We start from the raw sequence: 12,952 nt of genomic DNA on the forward strand, positions 1-12,952 counted from the left end.
TATTGCCACTATCTAACCTCATCTGGTTCCTCTCATGCACCGATCTAGATAATAAAGCACATCATCTTCATACCTTCTCACTCGATTAGACTAACTGTGCGCATGACCCTTCATAGTGATCCATTCTAAACTCATTTCACCACAATCATCTGATCTCTCCTCTTCTTTGGCAAGAACTCCCACAGTCCCAGGTGGTGGCCTTGACCTTACCAGACAAATCTGATAGTGAAATTAGGGTCTCTTTGGTTTTTGTTCTAAGAGATCACATAGAGGATGTGGACTTAATTTTCTTCCTCTTACTTTTGGTTTTGAAAATTTCAATTTTGAAACTCCATTTATTTCACGTAAAAATACTTATTTATTAGTGTTTAGAATACTATAAAAATTTAATTAACAAAAAATATTTTTCTAATAAAAAAAACAATTTAAAAAAAAATAATTTCCTTTTTTAATGTCATTTTCTACTCTTAAAATTCTTATTAAGTCCTTTATATATAAATTTAGAAATTATTTTCATAAAAAATAAGTTATTTTCTGCAAATAAATGGAATTTAAATTTATTTTTTATTTATTTTTATAAAATATATCATTCAAAAAAGAATTATTCATATTTATAAAAATTTCTTTTTTCCTTGACATTTTGGCTTAAATTTATTTATTTATTCACCAAATTGCATGTAATTTAATTTGGATAAGAATACTATAGTTGTATAAAGGCTAAGAGTAAAAAATTAATATCATGTAACTTCTCTTTTTCGATTTTTCTAGAGAGATTCTCTCACTCATTTTTTTTTGCTTCATTTTTTTGGTAGCTCTCGTCTCCTTACCTCTACGGTTTGTTAACTCTTCTTTATCCTGTTCAAATAAAGGGGAGTCTTGTCTATTGTTCCTCTTGCCTGGAGAGTGGATCCCTCCTCAAATTTAGATGGATGGTTTTTGTTTTCTCTTTTGTTTTATTCCTTAATCGCATATATATAGAGATAGAGATTTGTTTTATTCTATCGCATATTATTTTAAAATCGAATCAAATTATTAAATCAAATCGATTCGATTGATTATTTTAGTTTTAATCGAACAGTGCTCACCCTTAATCGATTATCAGCAGGTTGTGAGCGGTGACTCACGGAACAAAGTCTTAAAAGGCACAAATGAGTAATTGAAGAGCTCCTCTTCTCCGCCTTAACCGATGTTTGTTGATTTGTAAAAGCTTTCTTTACCCCTTCAGTAGCATGCTATTAATAACCGAAATCTTCTAGAAGAAGATTGATGGTTTTGGAGTAAATGAGATAAAAGCTTCTGAGTTGGCTTAGAGATCAAGTTGCTTATGCCAAATGCTCATTGAATTTGTTTTTTTTTTTAAGCAACCATTAAACCATTCCAATTCAATCAAATCAACCCTAATAATAATAAAATTGTAAACTATTAATATTTTCATTACAATGCCAAATATAACATAAAATAATATCTCTTAAAAGTTTAGAATTAAATAGTAATTATTTTAAGTAATTAACTATTTACTTATTCTATTTACATATAAAGTATTACCTATATATAAAATGACTAAAATGCTTTTTTTTTTTATAATTAACTTTTATAATTTTAAAATATAACAATTTAATTTTTATAATATTAAAAAAAATAATTATATAGTCTTTATAATTTTAAAATAATAACTATTTAGTTCATATCATCCACGAGAGACTAGATATTTAATATATCTTTAATAATTAAAGTACAAACTAATTAATTTTACTAAATTATATAAACTAAATAGTAATTTTTCATATAAAAATACTAATTCAATTGATTTTTTTAAACACACTCATGTAAAAAAATATTATGTCCTTTTGAGTGTAATTGCAAATTGTTTCAAAATTGTTTTATATTTCGGGAATCTCTTTTAAATTGTCTTATTTTAATAAAAAAAATCCTATATCTAATAATTAAGATATGATTTTTGAAATTTCAAATTAAACTGAAAAAATCATACCAAAATTAAAAATAATCAATATTATAGAAATTGAACTATGATAAATTAAATTTAATTATTTGATTTTAATTCTGATTTTTATCAAAATTTATTTTATAATTTTTAATTATATGAGTGAATCATATATTAATAAAATAATATATTTTTATATATTAATTATATATATATATATTTTAATTAAAATTATATAATTAATAACTATATAAATTATATATATACTAATATTAATAATAATACTATTTAAATGTTAATAATATTCAATGTTAGTTATTTAATATTTTAAAACAAATATATGAATATTATAATTTTATTTGTAAAAATAAAAATTTAGATTTAAAATTAAAATTATAAAAATTAAAATTAAAATCAAATCAGAAATTATTTAGAACTGTATGTAAATTTAGTTTCAAATAATGATTTATTAAAATTCTGTTCTAATTCTTAAACCAGTATTAGAACCCGAACAGAAGGGTCCTACTAATCACTGTTGAGAAGTAAAATAGAAGGAAACTGTAGATTTAACATTGTAGTTGCAGTCAGTCATCTCTAAGAATCCCATCCAACTTGATTTTAGTTGTACACAAAAGCAACAGGAGAAAGTAAAAAAGCACCACACATTCATCCACCGACTCTAATTCCGGATACGATGAAGAATTCGACTTCTTTGAATGAAGATTGGGAGGTGAGGCCAGGTGGCATGCTCGTCCAGAGAAGAGAATCAGCTGTTGCTGATGGTAGTGATGATGCTGGCCCCTTGATCAAGATCAACGTCTGTTATGGTCCCTCCCACCACGAAATCCATATACCCGCTCAATCTACTTTCGGTAATTCTCTTTTTCTTTTCTTTTTAAAATTTTTAATTTTATATTTTATATTCTCTGCTTCTTTTTAATCTATCATTGATCATTGAAATTGCATTGCTTTAGCTTGAAGAGTTTGATCTCGGTTGTGGGAGATTTGATTTACAGGAGTTTCTGTTGTTTTATTCGTTTGTGAAATTAGGGTTTTTCAAGTGAGGTTTTGCCTGTTTCCTTCATGTTCCTCTTTTTGGGTTGTTAAAGTGAGATTCTTTTGTGTTTAACTTTTAATGGGCTCCTTTAACTTGCATATTTTTTAGCAAAAGCATGGCATATGCTTTGCTTCCTTGTATGGACAGAGAATTTTCTTGAAGTAAAGTTTCGCTTTAGCATATTTTGGCGTATCCATTTAATCGAACTTGACTCTAAGCCATTCTTTTTTACTTGTTGAAATTGTTTTCTTCCTGCTTTATTATAGTTGAATGACTGTTTTCTTGTTTGATAGAAAGTTGGCAATATCTTTTAATTATCATACTAGCAATTTCAGTTTTATAAATTAGAAAATTTACAAGATTATGCCTTTAAGGATCTAGTTTGGAGTGTGAATAGGCTTTTTACATATCGGTTTCATTTGATTTTAGCAATAATTTCCTTTCTATTTCAGGATATATGAAAGAAATTATTGAATCAAAAATAGGTCTAGAGCCTAAACAGCAAAAGATTTTGTTTAGGGGTCAAGAAAAAGAGGATGGGGAATATTTGCACGAGGCAGGTGTGAAGGATAAGTCAAAGGTCTTGGTTTTGGAAAACCTAGTGAGCAAAGAGAAGCCTGCAGAGATGAAGGAACACGAGGGAACTTCTAAGTCTGAGGTAAAGGAAAATGAGGAGATATCAAAGAGAGAGATGAAGGAAAGAGAAGAGACGTCAAAAGCGTTTCAAGCTATTGCCGAAGTCAGAGAGGAGGTCGATAAGCTTGCAGAAAGAGTGGGTCTATGTCTGCAACAATGGCTAATTAATCATGGATGCCTTTCTTCTGTGGCTTACTATTATTTTCATTTCTTTTAGGTGTCTGCCTTACAGGTGGCTGTGAATGGTGGGACCAGGATTGCAGAGGAGGAATTTGGTATGTCATCAGAGTTGCTTATGAGGCAATTGCTGAAATTGGACGCCATTGAGGCAGAAGGAGAAGCAAAGGTGCAGAGGAAGGCTGAGGTTAGTATTTTGTGCCATTGAGATCACATTTGATTTAGTTTATTCATCACATTATCCTCTAGATAATCTTACTTGATGAGTTTCAACTGAAAGTGCTTGTTAGTTTGGCTTGCATCTCCAGTATTTGAGATCAAATTTTTTCACTTAGAAAAATGTGGTTTCAAATGCTACAGATGGCTGTGCCACTGAGGTTGAGGGAAATGCAGTCAATTAGGAAGAAATGAGGGGGGTAGCTATTAGTGTGCATGCTCGTTATAGTGTTTTTGATTATTATGTTTTGTAATAATTGAGGTTTTGAAGTCTTCATATTGATAACCTGTAAGATGAGTTCTTAGAATTTCTGGGATGCCAATGCAAGGCTATTCTATGTAGTAAGAAAGCTTGTTTTGCTCGTTTTTAGCATATCCTGGCTGAAGGTGGGTTTAGTTATTCTTCTTTTCTCCTTTTCTTTTCTCTCTCTCTCTCTCTCTCTCTAGATTTTCCTTTCTTTGGATGCATGGTTGGTTTTCATGACTTGGCATAATCATTCGGTGGATGAATGTAATCCTTATTCTGATTACACGAACTGTAATTTCCTCTTTTGGGGTTTGTTCGTAGAGCTTGGAAATTACCCTGCCTCTTTTTACTCGGCAAGTTAAAAACCCAGAAGCCTGAAATAAATTTGGTTGAGCTTTTGAATTTCTGATTGAATGAATTTGTTCATCATCTCTACACTTGTGATTTGGAAATTATTGCCTGTTCATTTGTCTTGTATTAATACTGATTTGTATTCTCTCTTATAACCAGATTTTAACTTGAGAAATTTGTAATAATTGATTAGTCAGAGAATAATTTACATAGTTGATGAATGCTGCTGGCTCACTACATTGCTTCCCTGAGCAGCTTAAAATTGCTTCCCTGAACAGGTACGTCGTGTCCAGAACTACCATGATCTACTGGACAACCTAAAGTCAAGTAATTCAAAGCCATTTAGCAATAGCAGTAATACTGTGTCAGTGACAACTGAATGGGAGACCTTCGACTCTGGTCTAGAAAGCTCGAGTCCACCCCCAGCGTCATCTTCGACAAGAATTACTCAGGATTGGGAAAGGTTTGATTAGGAACCTTCTCAGACTATTTTAGCCTACAGAACAAAGTGTGGAATACATAATATTTAGAATGTAGAAGACATTTTTATAATTTTTATGTCTCATTTATATTATATTTTTCCCCTTCCTGTCGGCTATAGAGATCTTTGTTCTTTAAGAGCTAGAACATCTATTACTTGACACTTTTGATTTAAAACTTGTTTATGGAATTGCCAATTGATATTTGCATATTACTTCTTAAACTGAACATGGGTGATGGAGCTGCACAGCGTCGTGGTTTTCACCAACCATCGTAGAATTTTCATTTTGTCCTTGTCCAGTTGGAGCGTATGTTTGTTCCCTGTGAGCAGATCATCACCAACTTTTAGCTTGTCTCCAGTTATCTGCAAGGTTATTAACAATTTTATTGCACAGAGAATGATGAATGTAACTAATGCAAACACCTGCTCCTGCTAATTGCTTCAGAAATTGATTTCCACCTTGACTGCCATGGAATGGCCCTTTTGAGTTGGAGACTACAAAGAACAAGCTATAGAGGTATGGATGTGAGAGTCCTGTCAGAGCCCACCTAAGGTCCAGCAACAGTACGAGTATGTAGTACACCCTGACGCAGAGCCTCATCAGATCTGCAGCAAGGGCAGCTTCTGGCTCAAGCATATCACAGAGGATGCTTCCTGACGCTAAACCCATTAACAGTCCTGCTCATTCTTGAACAGTATCTGAGGGCATAAATTCTGAGAAATGAAGAAGCTTTGTACTGAAGTTCAAAAGTTTTGGTTTTTGAATAGAAATGTTTTACCTGCAGCAGGATTGATACACACCAACCCATGTTATCCTTCCCTTGGTGACTCCAATCACTGGGTTTTTTTGAAGAAGAGTTCAATCCAACAGGTCCATGCAAGGAAACTTGTGGTCATGCAAGTATTGAGAACTGCTTCGGTTTTAGATTGAACCAATTCAATTGGTTAAATTTTTTAAAATATAAAATAAAATGAAAATTAATTTTAATAAGAACTAAATTGAATTTTTTTTTTCTTTTTAATTCTCAATTTCGGGGCAAAATTTTAATTTTTAAAATTAAAATTAAAAGATTAATATAAAGCAAAATCTCATCAACAAACATATAAATTTCGAATAATAGAGAGGCTTAAACGCCTACTTAGATATGCAATGGGTGAAAATTTTACAAAGAAAATCTAAGAGAAGACTCCAATACGAGATACATCTTCTCAATCAACCATGCCGCTGTGTGATCTTTCAGTCCATCACCACATAATGAAATGTCCAAAGAGAGACTCACCACTTCTAGCGAGGAAGAAAGGCAAAACTATAGAAAGTAATAGATCATCCAACAATACACAACAATTAATGTGGATAGTTGTTAATATCGCATACCTCTAACACTCTCACTATCCAACTAACATACGCAAAGCAATCTTATAAGTTGATGGTAACACCTCTAGCACCTTTACCATAAGGCGAAGGTGTAACTTCCACTCCATGCATAGATGTGTTCCAACCATGTCTAGTTGGGTCATATTTTTCTCCATCACCCCAAAGAGCATAAGCTTCCTCTCCATGAACAGCATCGTCTCCGATCTCAAGTTGCTCCTCCGGCATTCTCAACGGTATAAACAACCTTATAGCTAAAAGAATTATTGTTGTGGAGACTATGTTCCATGCTATTACAAACGAGGCTGCAGCCATTTGCTTCAAGAATTGCATCCCACCGTTTCCACCGTAAAATGCACCTCTTGTTTTCTTTGGTAGAACAAGCTCGCAGAGATCTGGCTCTGCTAGGAGTCCTGTGAGCAGCCCACCCAGCAAGCCGGCCACCGCGTGGGTGTGAAATACACCTAAAGTGTCATCCACCTGTTGCCGTACTAATGAATTAAATATTGTGAATTTTTCTTTTGGGAAAATTCTGTTTTTATGTATTATTCCATCTAAGTCTTAAATTCATGCATTTCATGTCATCTATTGTATTCTTTTATGTTTTTTTTTTTTTTTTTTTTTTTTTTTTTTTTTTTTGTTTTATCTCTCCTTTGAAATGAAATGCTATGGTTAAACATGGTGTATGTCTAGTCTTAACTGCTTGTTAGACTTGCTGGAAATTCTGAGCAGCTTAACTTATATGATATAAGTGATTTATTTAATTGAATGGCTTATTTATCATCACCATCATCATCTCCTAGCCTTTCTGCCTCTGAAAATTACCCCTCTCTCTTTATATATTTATTTATTTAAGACTCTACTTTTTGGTTGGTAACCCGATTTAATGTTTGAGTACGAAAAGTTTTATCATGTGATGCATTTAATTTCTTAGAAAAAGACTGGTCATCATTGACCTCATGTTTGGATGGTGAGAAAATATGAAGGAAGAAAAATTAGAGTAAAATAAAATTATTTTTCATCACCTTATATTCCTCAAAGGAAATAAAATTTTGAAACGGAAATAACATTTCAATCTTATTTTTCTATGAAGGGGAGGAAACTTTTTTAAATTATTAAAATATTATTATATTTTACAAGTTTTTAAAAAATTTAAAAATAAAATTATAATTTTATCTTTCAAAATACTAGTTTCGGTTTGATAATATAACAAAAATACCTTCTGAAGCAACGTAGATTTCTTGTGAAGCACCATCATAGACACCCAAGGAATGCTTCCAGAAAGCATTCCCATTATAATGGCCGCCCAAGATTGAACCAGCCCTGCATCATCATCATCAACACTACCAATTACTAATCAAAGTTTCCTTAATTATTTTGATTCGCCGGAAATTTTATTAGAATACCTTATAACATATTACTCACCGGCGCCTGGTGTAATGCAAGCTAGACCAGTCATCATGCCCTGAACAGCTCCTATTACCGACGGTTTCCCAAAGAACACAACATCTAGAGACGTCCACACTAGCAAGCTCGTAGCTGCGCTTATGTTAGTGTTTAATATCGCAATCGAAGCATCGATATTAGCTGCATATGGTGCGCCACCGTTGAAGCCCGACCACCCCATCCACAGCAACCCTGCTCCGGCGAGCATCAGCAATACGTTATTCGGCGGAAATCTCTCCCTGTCGCTTTTTATCCTTGGCCCAACCTGTCAATATTGTTTCCGACGTTAAATAAAGAGTTGATTAAAGCTTAGGAAATCTGTAGCACGTACCCAGTAAGCTGCCGTTAGCCCTGCAATTCCTGAGGAGAGGTGAATAACGTAGCCACCGGAGTAATCGATTGCACCCCATTGATAAAGAAAGCCGCCACCCCAGAGACTAAAAGCACCAACTGTATAAGAGAATATAAGCCATAAAGGCACAAAAGCCATCCAAGCTTTAATGTTCATACGACCAAGAACTGAACCCGCAAGCAGAATAAGCGTAATAGCAGCAAAAGTGAATTGAAAGTAGACGAGAGTTGCCATGGCGTAGTAAGGCTCAACAGTCTCACTTTCGCCATTTTCATTTTCGTGGGTACTTTCAGGGACATTAGCTCGGGCAGCGAGGTACTTTTGGCCTAAAGCTGGAGCACCCTTACCCCAGAAAGGGAGAAGCTGGTCTCCGAAGGCCATCCGATAGCACAGAAGAACCCAGCAAATAAGGACGGCGGCGAAGGCGTAAAGGGCCATGAATGCAGAGTTGACAGCCCATTTTTTCTTGACGATGCTTGCGTAGAGGATGACAAGTCCAGGCATGCTCTGGATGGCTACGAGAGTCGATGCTGTCATTTGCCATGCGTTGTCCCCTTTGTTTAGCCATGAAGGAACTGCTGGAGTCACCTCTGAGTAGGCTTTTGAGATGTCCATCGCCTCCGCCTCTCCTTATATAAAGTTCCTCTATTTAGCGTTTATGCTGCTAATACTTCTCCTATATATGGGGAAGTTTAATGCTCTTTTCTATGGAAATAGAAAGTGGACTGTAATTTGAATGTATGAATGAAACATAAAATAAAAATAAATTTATTATTTAAAAAGGGAGTATAATTTTAATTAAAGATTAGCCCAAAACTGATTTAAATAATATTTTTTACAATTTCATTTTATTTTACAAATAGTCTTTTTTTTATATAAATAATAATTTTATATAATTTTTTAATTTAAAATAATTTTAATAACAATTATAATAAACTGATCAAATTAATAGGAATCAATTTTTTTCTATTAATCTAACCAGTTGTTGTTGTACCTGCAAATTTATTTCTACTCTGCCTTTGTTTAGATTAAATACTAAATTATATTTGGAACTTATTTATTTGATTAATCCAAAACTGTTAATGCATATAGCAATCAATCAATTTCAAAATTAATTACACCTGGATGCATGCACCTATGCCTCCGGCTTTGCAAATGGAAGGCAGTCTCCACGTGAAGAAGCTCCAATGAAATTGCACTGTGTGGTCGGTCAACGCGTGGGAGAATATTCAAGTGTAGACAAATTAGTGAACATTTGACTAATTAATATCCTTATCGCGAGAAAGGGGAAGAAACACGTAGCTGAAAACGGCAGCGTTGTAGTAGGCTTGCCTGTTTGAAAGTTAAAGACTTTTTAACTTTTTCAACAAAATCTCGACGTGAACAGAGTTTAATCTTAATTCAATAAATTTATAATATCTGTTGTGAAAATTCAAATTTGTATTAAATTTAATATTATTTTTATTAATATACATTATATAATTTATTAATAAAAAAACTATTAATTAATCTATTAATTTTAAAAAAATATATTACAATATCTTTAAAATATTAAAAAAATTTATTAATCAGTTTTTCATTAAATTTATATATTAGATATTAAAAATTTTATTATTTAACCTTTTTTTAATATGAAAATTTTTATTAGTTAATTTTTTAATTTTATAAAAATATAAATTAATTAATTTCTGAAAATATTTTAAAATTTTTTTTATTTAACAATTAAAATTAATAAAAAAATTAATTAATATAATTTTTAAAATTTTAATAATATTTAATTTATTCTTAAAATTAAAGAATTAATTAGTAAATTGTTTTATATAAAAAAATAAATGGTAATTTTTCCATAATTTAAGATAAATAAAAAAATAAATCTATTTCGAGTATTTTTAAGTGATTTTAGGACAAAAGAAGAAGAGCAAGATGTCATGATTGTTACGCAAGGGAAAGATGAGGTAACATTTTCGGTATTAGTCCATCGAGAAGGAATTGGACCGTACAAGTCCGTGCATCTTTTGTGGGTTTATGACAAATTACCACTTGCCACCCGCCCATTAATCAACAGTGACTGATTTTTTATTAAGAGATTATGATTCTGGCCCATCTGATTCCCACACAAATTTGATGATGATTTTCATCTAGTAGCTCTATTTTTTCTTTATAATTTTTATTTTGGGAAACTAAATTTATTGCAAGTTTTCATTCATCTAATTCCTTTTAATTTAAGAAAATAAGTTAAAATTAAATAAAATTATAATATTTAATTTATATATTATTATAATATTAAAAAAATAATTAATAATTTTAAAATAATTAATAAAATAAAATAAAATAAATAAAAATAATAAAACGGATGAAATATAAATTTTCTTAGTAATTATAATCACTGATATATTTGCACTCATAGATTTAGATGTATCTGAGTAAAGATTTCAGGTTTTTACTCCTCTGATTTTCATTTAAAAAAAAAAATCACTCATATCTTTGAATAATACATGTGACTAATATAAAAAGGTTTAATCTTAGCTAAAACATTACTGCAATTGTGAGGTTTCATAATTCAAAGATTTATGTAGTTGTTGAAAGTCAGGGAGATGTTGTCTGAAACAAGGAATCCTCTGGTAGATGATTGAGGCTGCTTGAACAAGAATGCTCGCTGTTAAGCCCCATATCTTGAATACTCCTTGCTCTGATGTAAACTCAAACAGATGCACAACATACTTCCACTCCATCCATTGCTTCTCTTCCCATCCATGATTCTCTTCCTGCATAACAACAACATGAACTTATAAGTTACGGTCTCAAACCGTATTTATGGTAGGCTCCACATTTAATCATATTTTATTGGTCGGGTTGACCTTGAGAAACATATCCAATGGAACATCAAAAATGGCATCAACTTCATCAGTGTTTAGTACAGGCTTGAAATCTTCTATCCTGGAAAGTAGACCTACCACCGGGACAACTCTGAGTTTGTGCTGCAAGAAAACCATAATTAGTTTAGGATCATTACAAGGTTTCAGCTTCAAATCTATGAGGTTTAACAGTTACCTGGGAAATGAATGGCTCTAATTTTGCAACAACTTTTACGAGATGAGGATCCAAGCCAATTTCTTCCATGGCTTCTCTTAATGCTGTTGCAGAATCATCTGCATCTCCCTCTTCCATCTTTCCACCTGGTAAAGCTACATCCCCTGTTTCTTACAGCAAATAATAAAATGTAAACTTACATGCCTGAAATGGGGGGAGACGTAAAAGAATCCGTAGTTATTACCTGGATGAGAAGATAACTTCATGGATCTCTTTGTAAGAATAACACGAAGCTCGCCTTCATGTCCCTCGAAGAGGCAAATCAAGACAGCTGCTCTCGTCTTCCTCCAATTTAAGAAGGATAAATTATCATTTTCTTCTGCTGATGATGAGTCCTTTTGCTCATGCTTTGATCCTGTGGCTTCACCAAACTGTTTGTCTACTTGTCTGAAACCAATTGGGGTGGAAAACTGGAGCTGCTTGGCCAGTTTCTGGAGTGTTGAGCTGCCATAAACATCTTCTGTGGAGAAAGCCATGTCTGTTTCCATGCACGTAGAGGGCACAGATGGAGCAAGAGCCACATCATAGTTGGAAGTTGGCAAGTTATTCACATGCATGTTTGAGAGATTGCAGCTATTATCTGTTATCTACATATTAAAAAGGAATCCCAATTCACTATTTATATGAACATTCCCTAATTGAAACATGAGTTTTGTTTCTTTTATCATTTTGCCCTCATGTATTTTACATATTTGACTTCCAAGTCCTTGCAAGCTTATGATCTACATCTATCTCTTTGGCCCATCACTTGATTCACAAAATCTGCACATTACTTCATGAGAAAGATTGCTTTCTGTATAAACTAACAGCAAGAATAATTGCTTGCTAGCTCTTATGCTCTTCTCAACTCATCAAAAAGTTGGAGCTCAAAAGCCGAACCTATGGAATGTTGGCAAGATGCTCATTCAAGCCAAATGCTCAACATGTTCCAAGATTCGAAATAGCAAAGGTTGCTTTCTTTGTTATATCATTATCAAATTTTAACAGAGTCATAATATTTTCCATTGGAAAACCCAAATAAAATATATAAATTTTCCCTGAATTAATCAGAAAAAGTATGTTGAATTGCTGACCTATTTCACCCATCTATAGTTATTTCTTACAAACTTCAGATACCTACTGATGCATTGATTCATAGTTTGTTTCATGTTTCTTTACTTAATAGGACTTGAACAATTGGTTGACTACTGTCTTCCTGGGTTTGCAAGCAAAAGCTCTTATGAAGATGTGCCTAGCTCACCGTAAAATGCTTGTTGAAGAGGAGAAAAGTACACAAGACTTTATAAACAAACATTATTAACTCTATCCTAAATCAACTTAAGAATCAAACACATAATACAATCGAAAAGTTAGTTTAAAGAGAGAAAAGCGTCCAAATTTTATAAAGGTTACGTCATTCTCATCTTAAATCAATATGGAAACTATATCTGATTATATGCTAGGTTTAATTATTCGTGATAAATATTTTCCTCTTCCTGGTCCATGATAGATCTGGTTTTCCTCTGGATCCTTTCTTGTTGGGCTCCCTGATGGGTCTCTCCATGTTCTACCTAGTGAAAGGACCTGTAAATAAGAAAGAATGGTC

At 32.5% G+C, this 12,952-nt stretch overlaps 4 protein-coding genes across 4 annotated transcripts; 1 reads left to right on the top strand and 3 right to left on the bottom strand.

Annotated features, from left to right (window-relative positions):
• Nucleotides 1-2,488: 2,488 nt before the first annotated feature.
• Nucleotides 2,489-5,315, top strand: LOC110623153 (BAG family molecular chaperone regulator 4). The gene is made up of 4 exons (XM_021768070.2): nucleotides 2,489-2,814; nucleotides 3,452-3,771; nucleotides 3,853-3,999; nucleotides 4,905-5,315. Exons 1-4 carry the CDS (start codon nucleotides 2,637-2,639, stop codon nucleotides 5,097-5,099), a joined length of 840 nt encoding a protein of 279 aa, XP_021623762.1. The 5' UTR covers nucleotides 2,489-2,636; the 3' UTR covers nucleotides 5,100-5,315.
• On the bottom strand, nucleotides 5,287-6,068 carry LOC122724653. The gene is made up of 2 exons (XM_043960264.1): nucleotides 5,531-6,068; nucleotides 5,287-5,427 (listed from the first exon to the last, which is right to left on the bottom strand). Exons 1-2 carry the CDS (start codon nucleotides 5,775-5,777, stop codon nucleotides 5,318-5,320), a joined length of 357 nt encoding a protein of 118 aa, XP_043816199.1. The 5' UTR covers nucleotides 5,778-6,068; the 3' UTR covers nucleotides 5,287-5,317.
• A 129-nt stretch (nucleotides 6,069-6,197) lies between these two features.
• On the bottom strand, nucleotides 6,198-8,986 carry LOC110623300 (ammonium transporter 2). The gene is made up of 4 exons (XM_043960263.1): nucleotides 8,257-8,986; nucleotides 7,905-8,190; nucleotides 7,699-7,802; nucleotides 6,198-6,959 (listed from the first exon to the last, which is right to left on the bottom strand). The coding sequence occupies exons 1-4, from the start codon at nucleotides 8,890-8,892 to the stop codon at nucleotides 6,525-6,527; spliced, it is 1,461 nt and encodes a 486-aa protein (XP_043816198.1). The 5' UTR covers nucleotides 8,893-8,986; the 3' UTR covers nucleotides 6,198-6,524.
• A 1,762-nt stretch (nucleotides 8,987-10,748) lies between these two features.
• Nucleotides 10,749-12,181, bottom strand: LOC110622449 (nudix hydrolase 11). Its single transcript, XM_021766945.2, has 4 exons — nucleotides 11,552-12,181; nucleotides 11,329-11,471; nucleotides 11,136-11,255; nucleotides 10,749-11,042 (listed from the first exon to the last, which is right to left on the bottom strand). Exons 1-4 carry the CDS (start codon nucleotides 11,922-11,924, stop codon nucleotides 10,812-10,814), a joined length of 867 nt encoding a protein of 288 aa, XP_021622637.1. The 5' UTR covers nucleotides 11,925-12,181; the 3' UTR covers nucleotides 10,749-10,811.
• Between the last annotated feature and the right edge of the window lie 771 nt (nucleotides 12,182-12,952).

This window comes from Manihot esculenta, chromosome 9 (assembly GCF_001659605.2).
Source record: "Manihot esculenta cultivar AM560-2 chromosome 9, M.esculenta_v8, whole genome shotgun sequence".
Classification (NCBI taxonomy): domain Eukaryota; kingdom Viridiplantae; phylum Streptophyta; class Magnoliopsida; order Malpighiales; family Euphorbiaceae; genus Manihot; species Manihot esculenta.

Bases quoted from the DNA above. Each gene is read 5' to 3' on its own strand.
- LOC110623153 (XM_021768070.2), top strand. From the start codon at position 2,637: ATGAAGAATTCGACTTCTTTGAATGAAGATTGGGAGGTGAGGCCAGGT. The intron at 3,772-3,852 runs GTGGGTCTATGT...CATTTCTTTTAG, and splicing joins TCGATAAGCTTGCAGAAAGA to GTGTCTGCCTTACAGGTGGC. The intron at 4,000-4,904 runs GTTAGTATTTTG...TTCCCTGAACAG, and splicing joins AGGTGCAGAGGAAGGCTGAG to GTACGTCGTGTCCAGAACTA.
- LOC122724653 (XM_043960264.1), bottom strand. From the start codon at position 5,777: ATGGGTTTAGCGTCAGGAAGCATCCTCTGTGATATGCTTGAGCCAGAA. The intron at 5,428-5,530 runs GTGTTTGCATTA...ATCTGCTCACAG, and splicing joins GAAGCAATTAGCAGGAGCAG to GGAACAAACATACGCTCCAA.
- LOC110623300 (XM_043960263.1), bottom strand. From the start codon at position 8,892: ATGGACATCTCAAAAGCCTACTCAGAGGTGACTCCAGCAGTTCCTTCA. The intron at 8,191-8,256 runs GTACGTGCTACA...CAATATTGACAG, and splicing joins GGCTAACGGCAGCTTACTGG to GTTGGGCCAAGGATAAAAAG. The intron at 7,803-7,904 runs GTGAGTAATATG...ATGATGATGCAG, and splicing joins TTGCATTACACCAGGCGCCG to GGCTGGTTCAATCTTGGGCG.
- LOC110622449 (XM_021766945.2), bottom strand. From the start codon at position 11,924: ATGCATGTGAATAACTTGCCAACTTCCAACTATGATGTGGCTCTTGCT. The intron at 11,256-11,328 runs GTAACTGTTAAA...GTTTTCTTGCAG, and splicing joins TAGAGCCATTCATTTCCCAG to CACAAACTCAGAGTTGTCCC. The intron at 11,043-11,135 runs GTCAACCCGACC...GTTGTTATGCAG, and splicing joins CATTGGATATGTTTCTCAAG to GAAGAGAATCATGGATGGGA.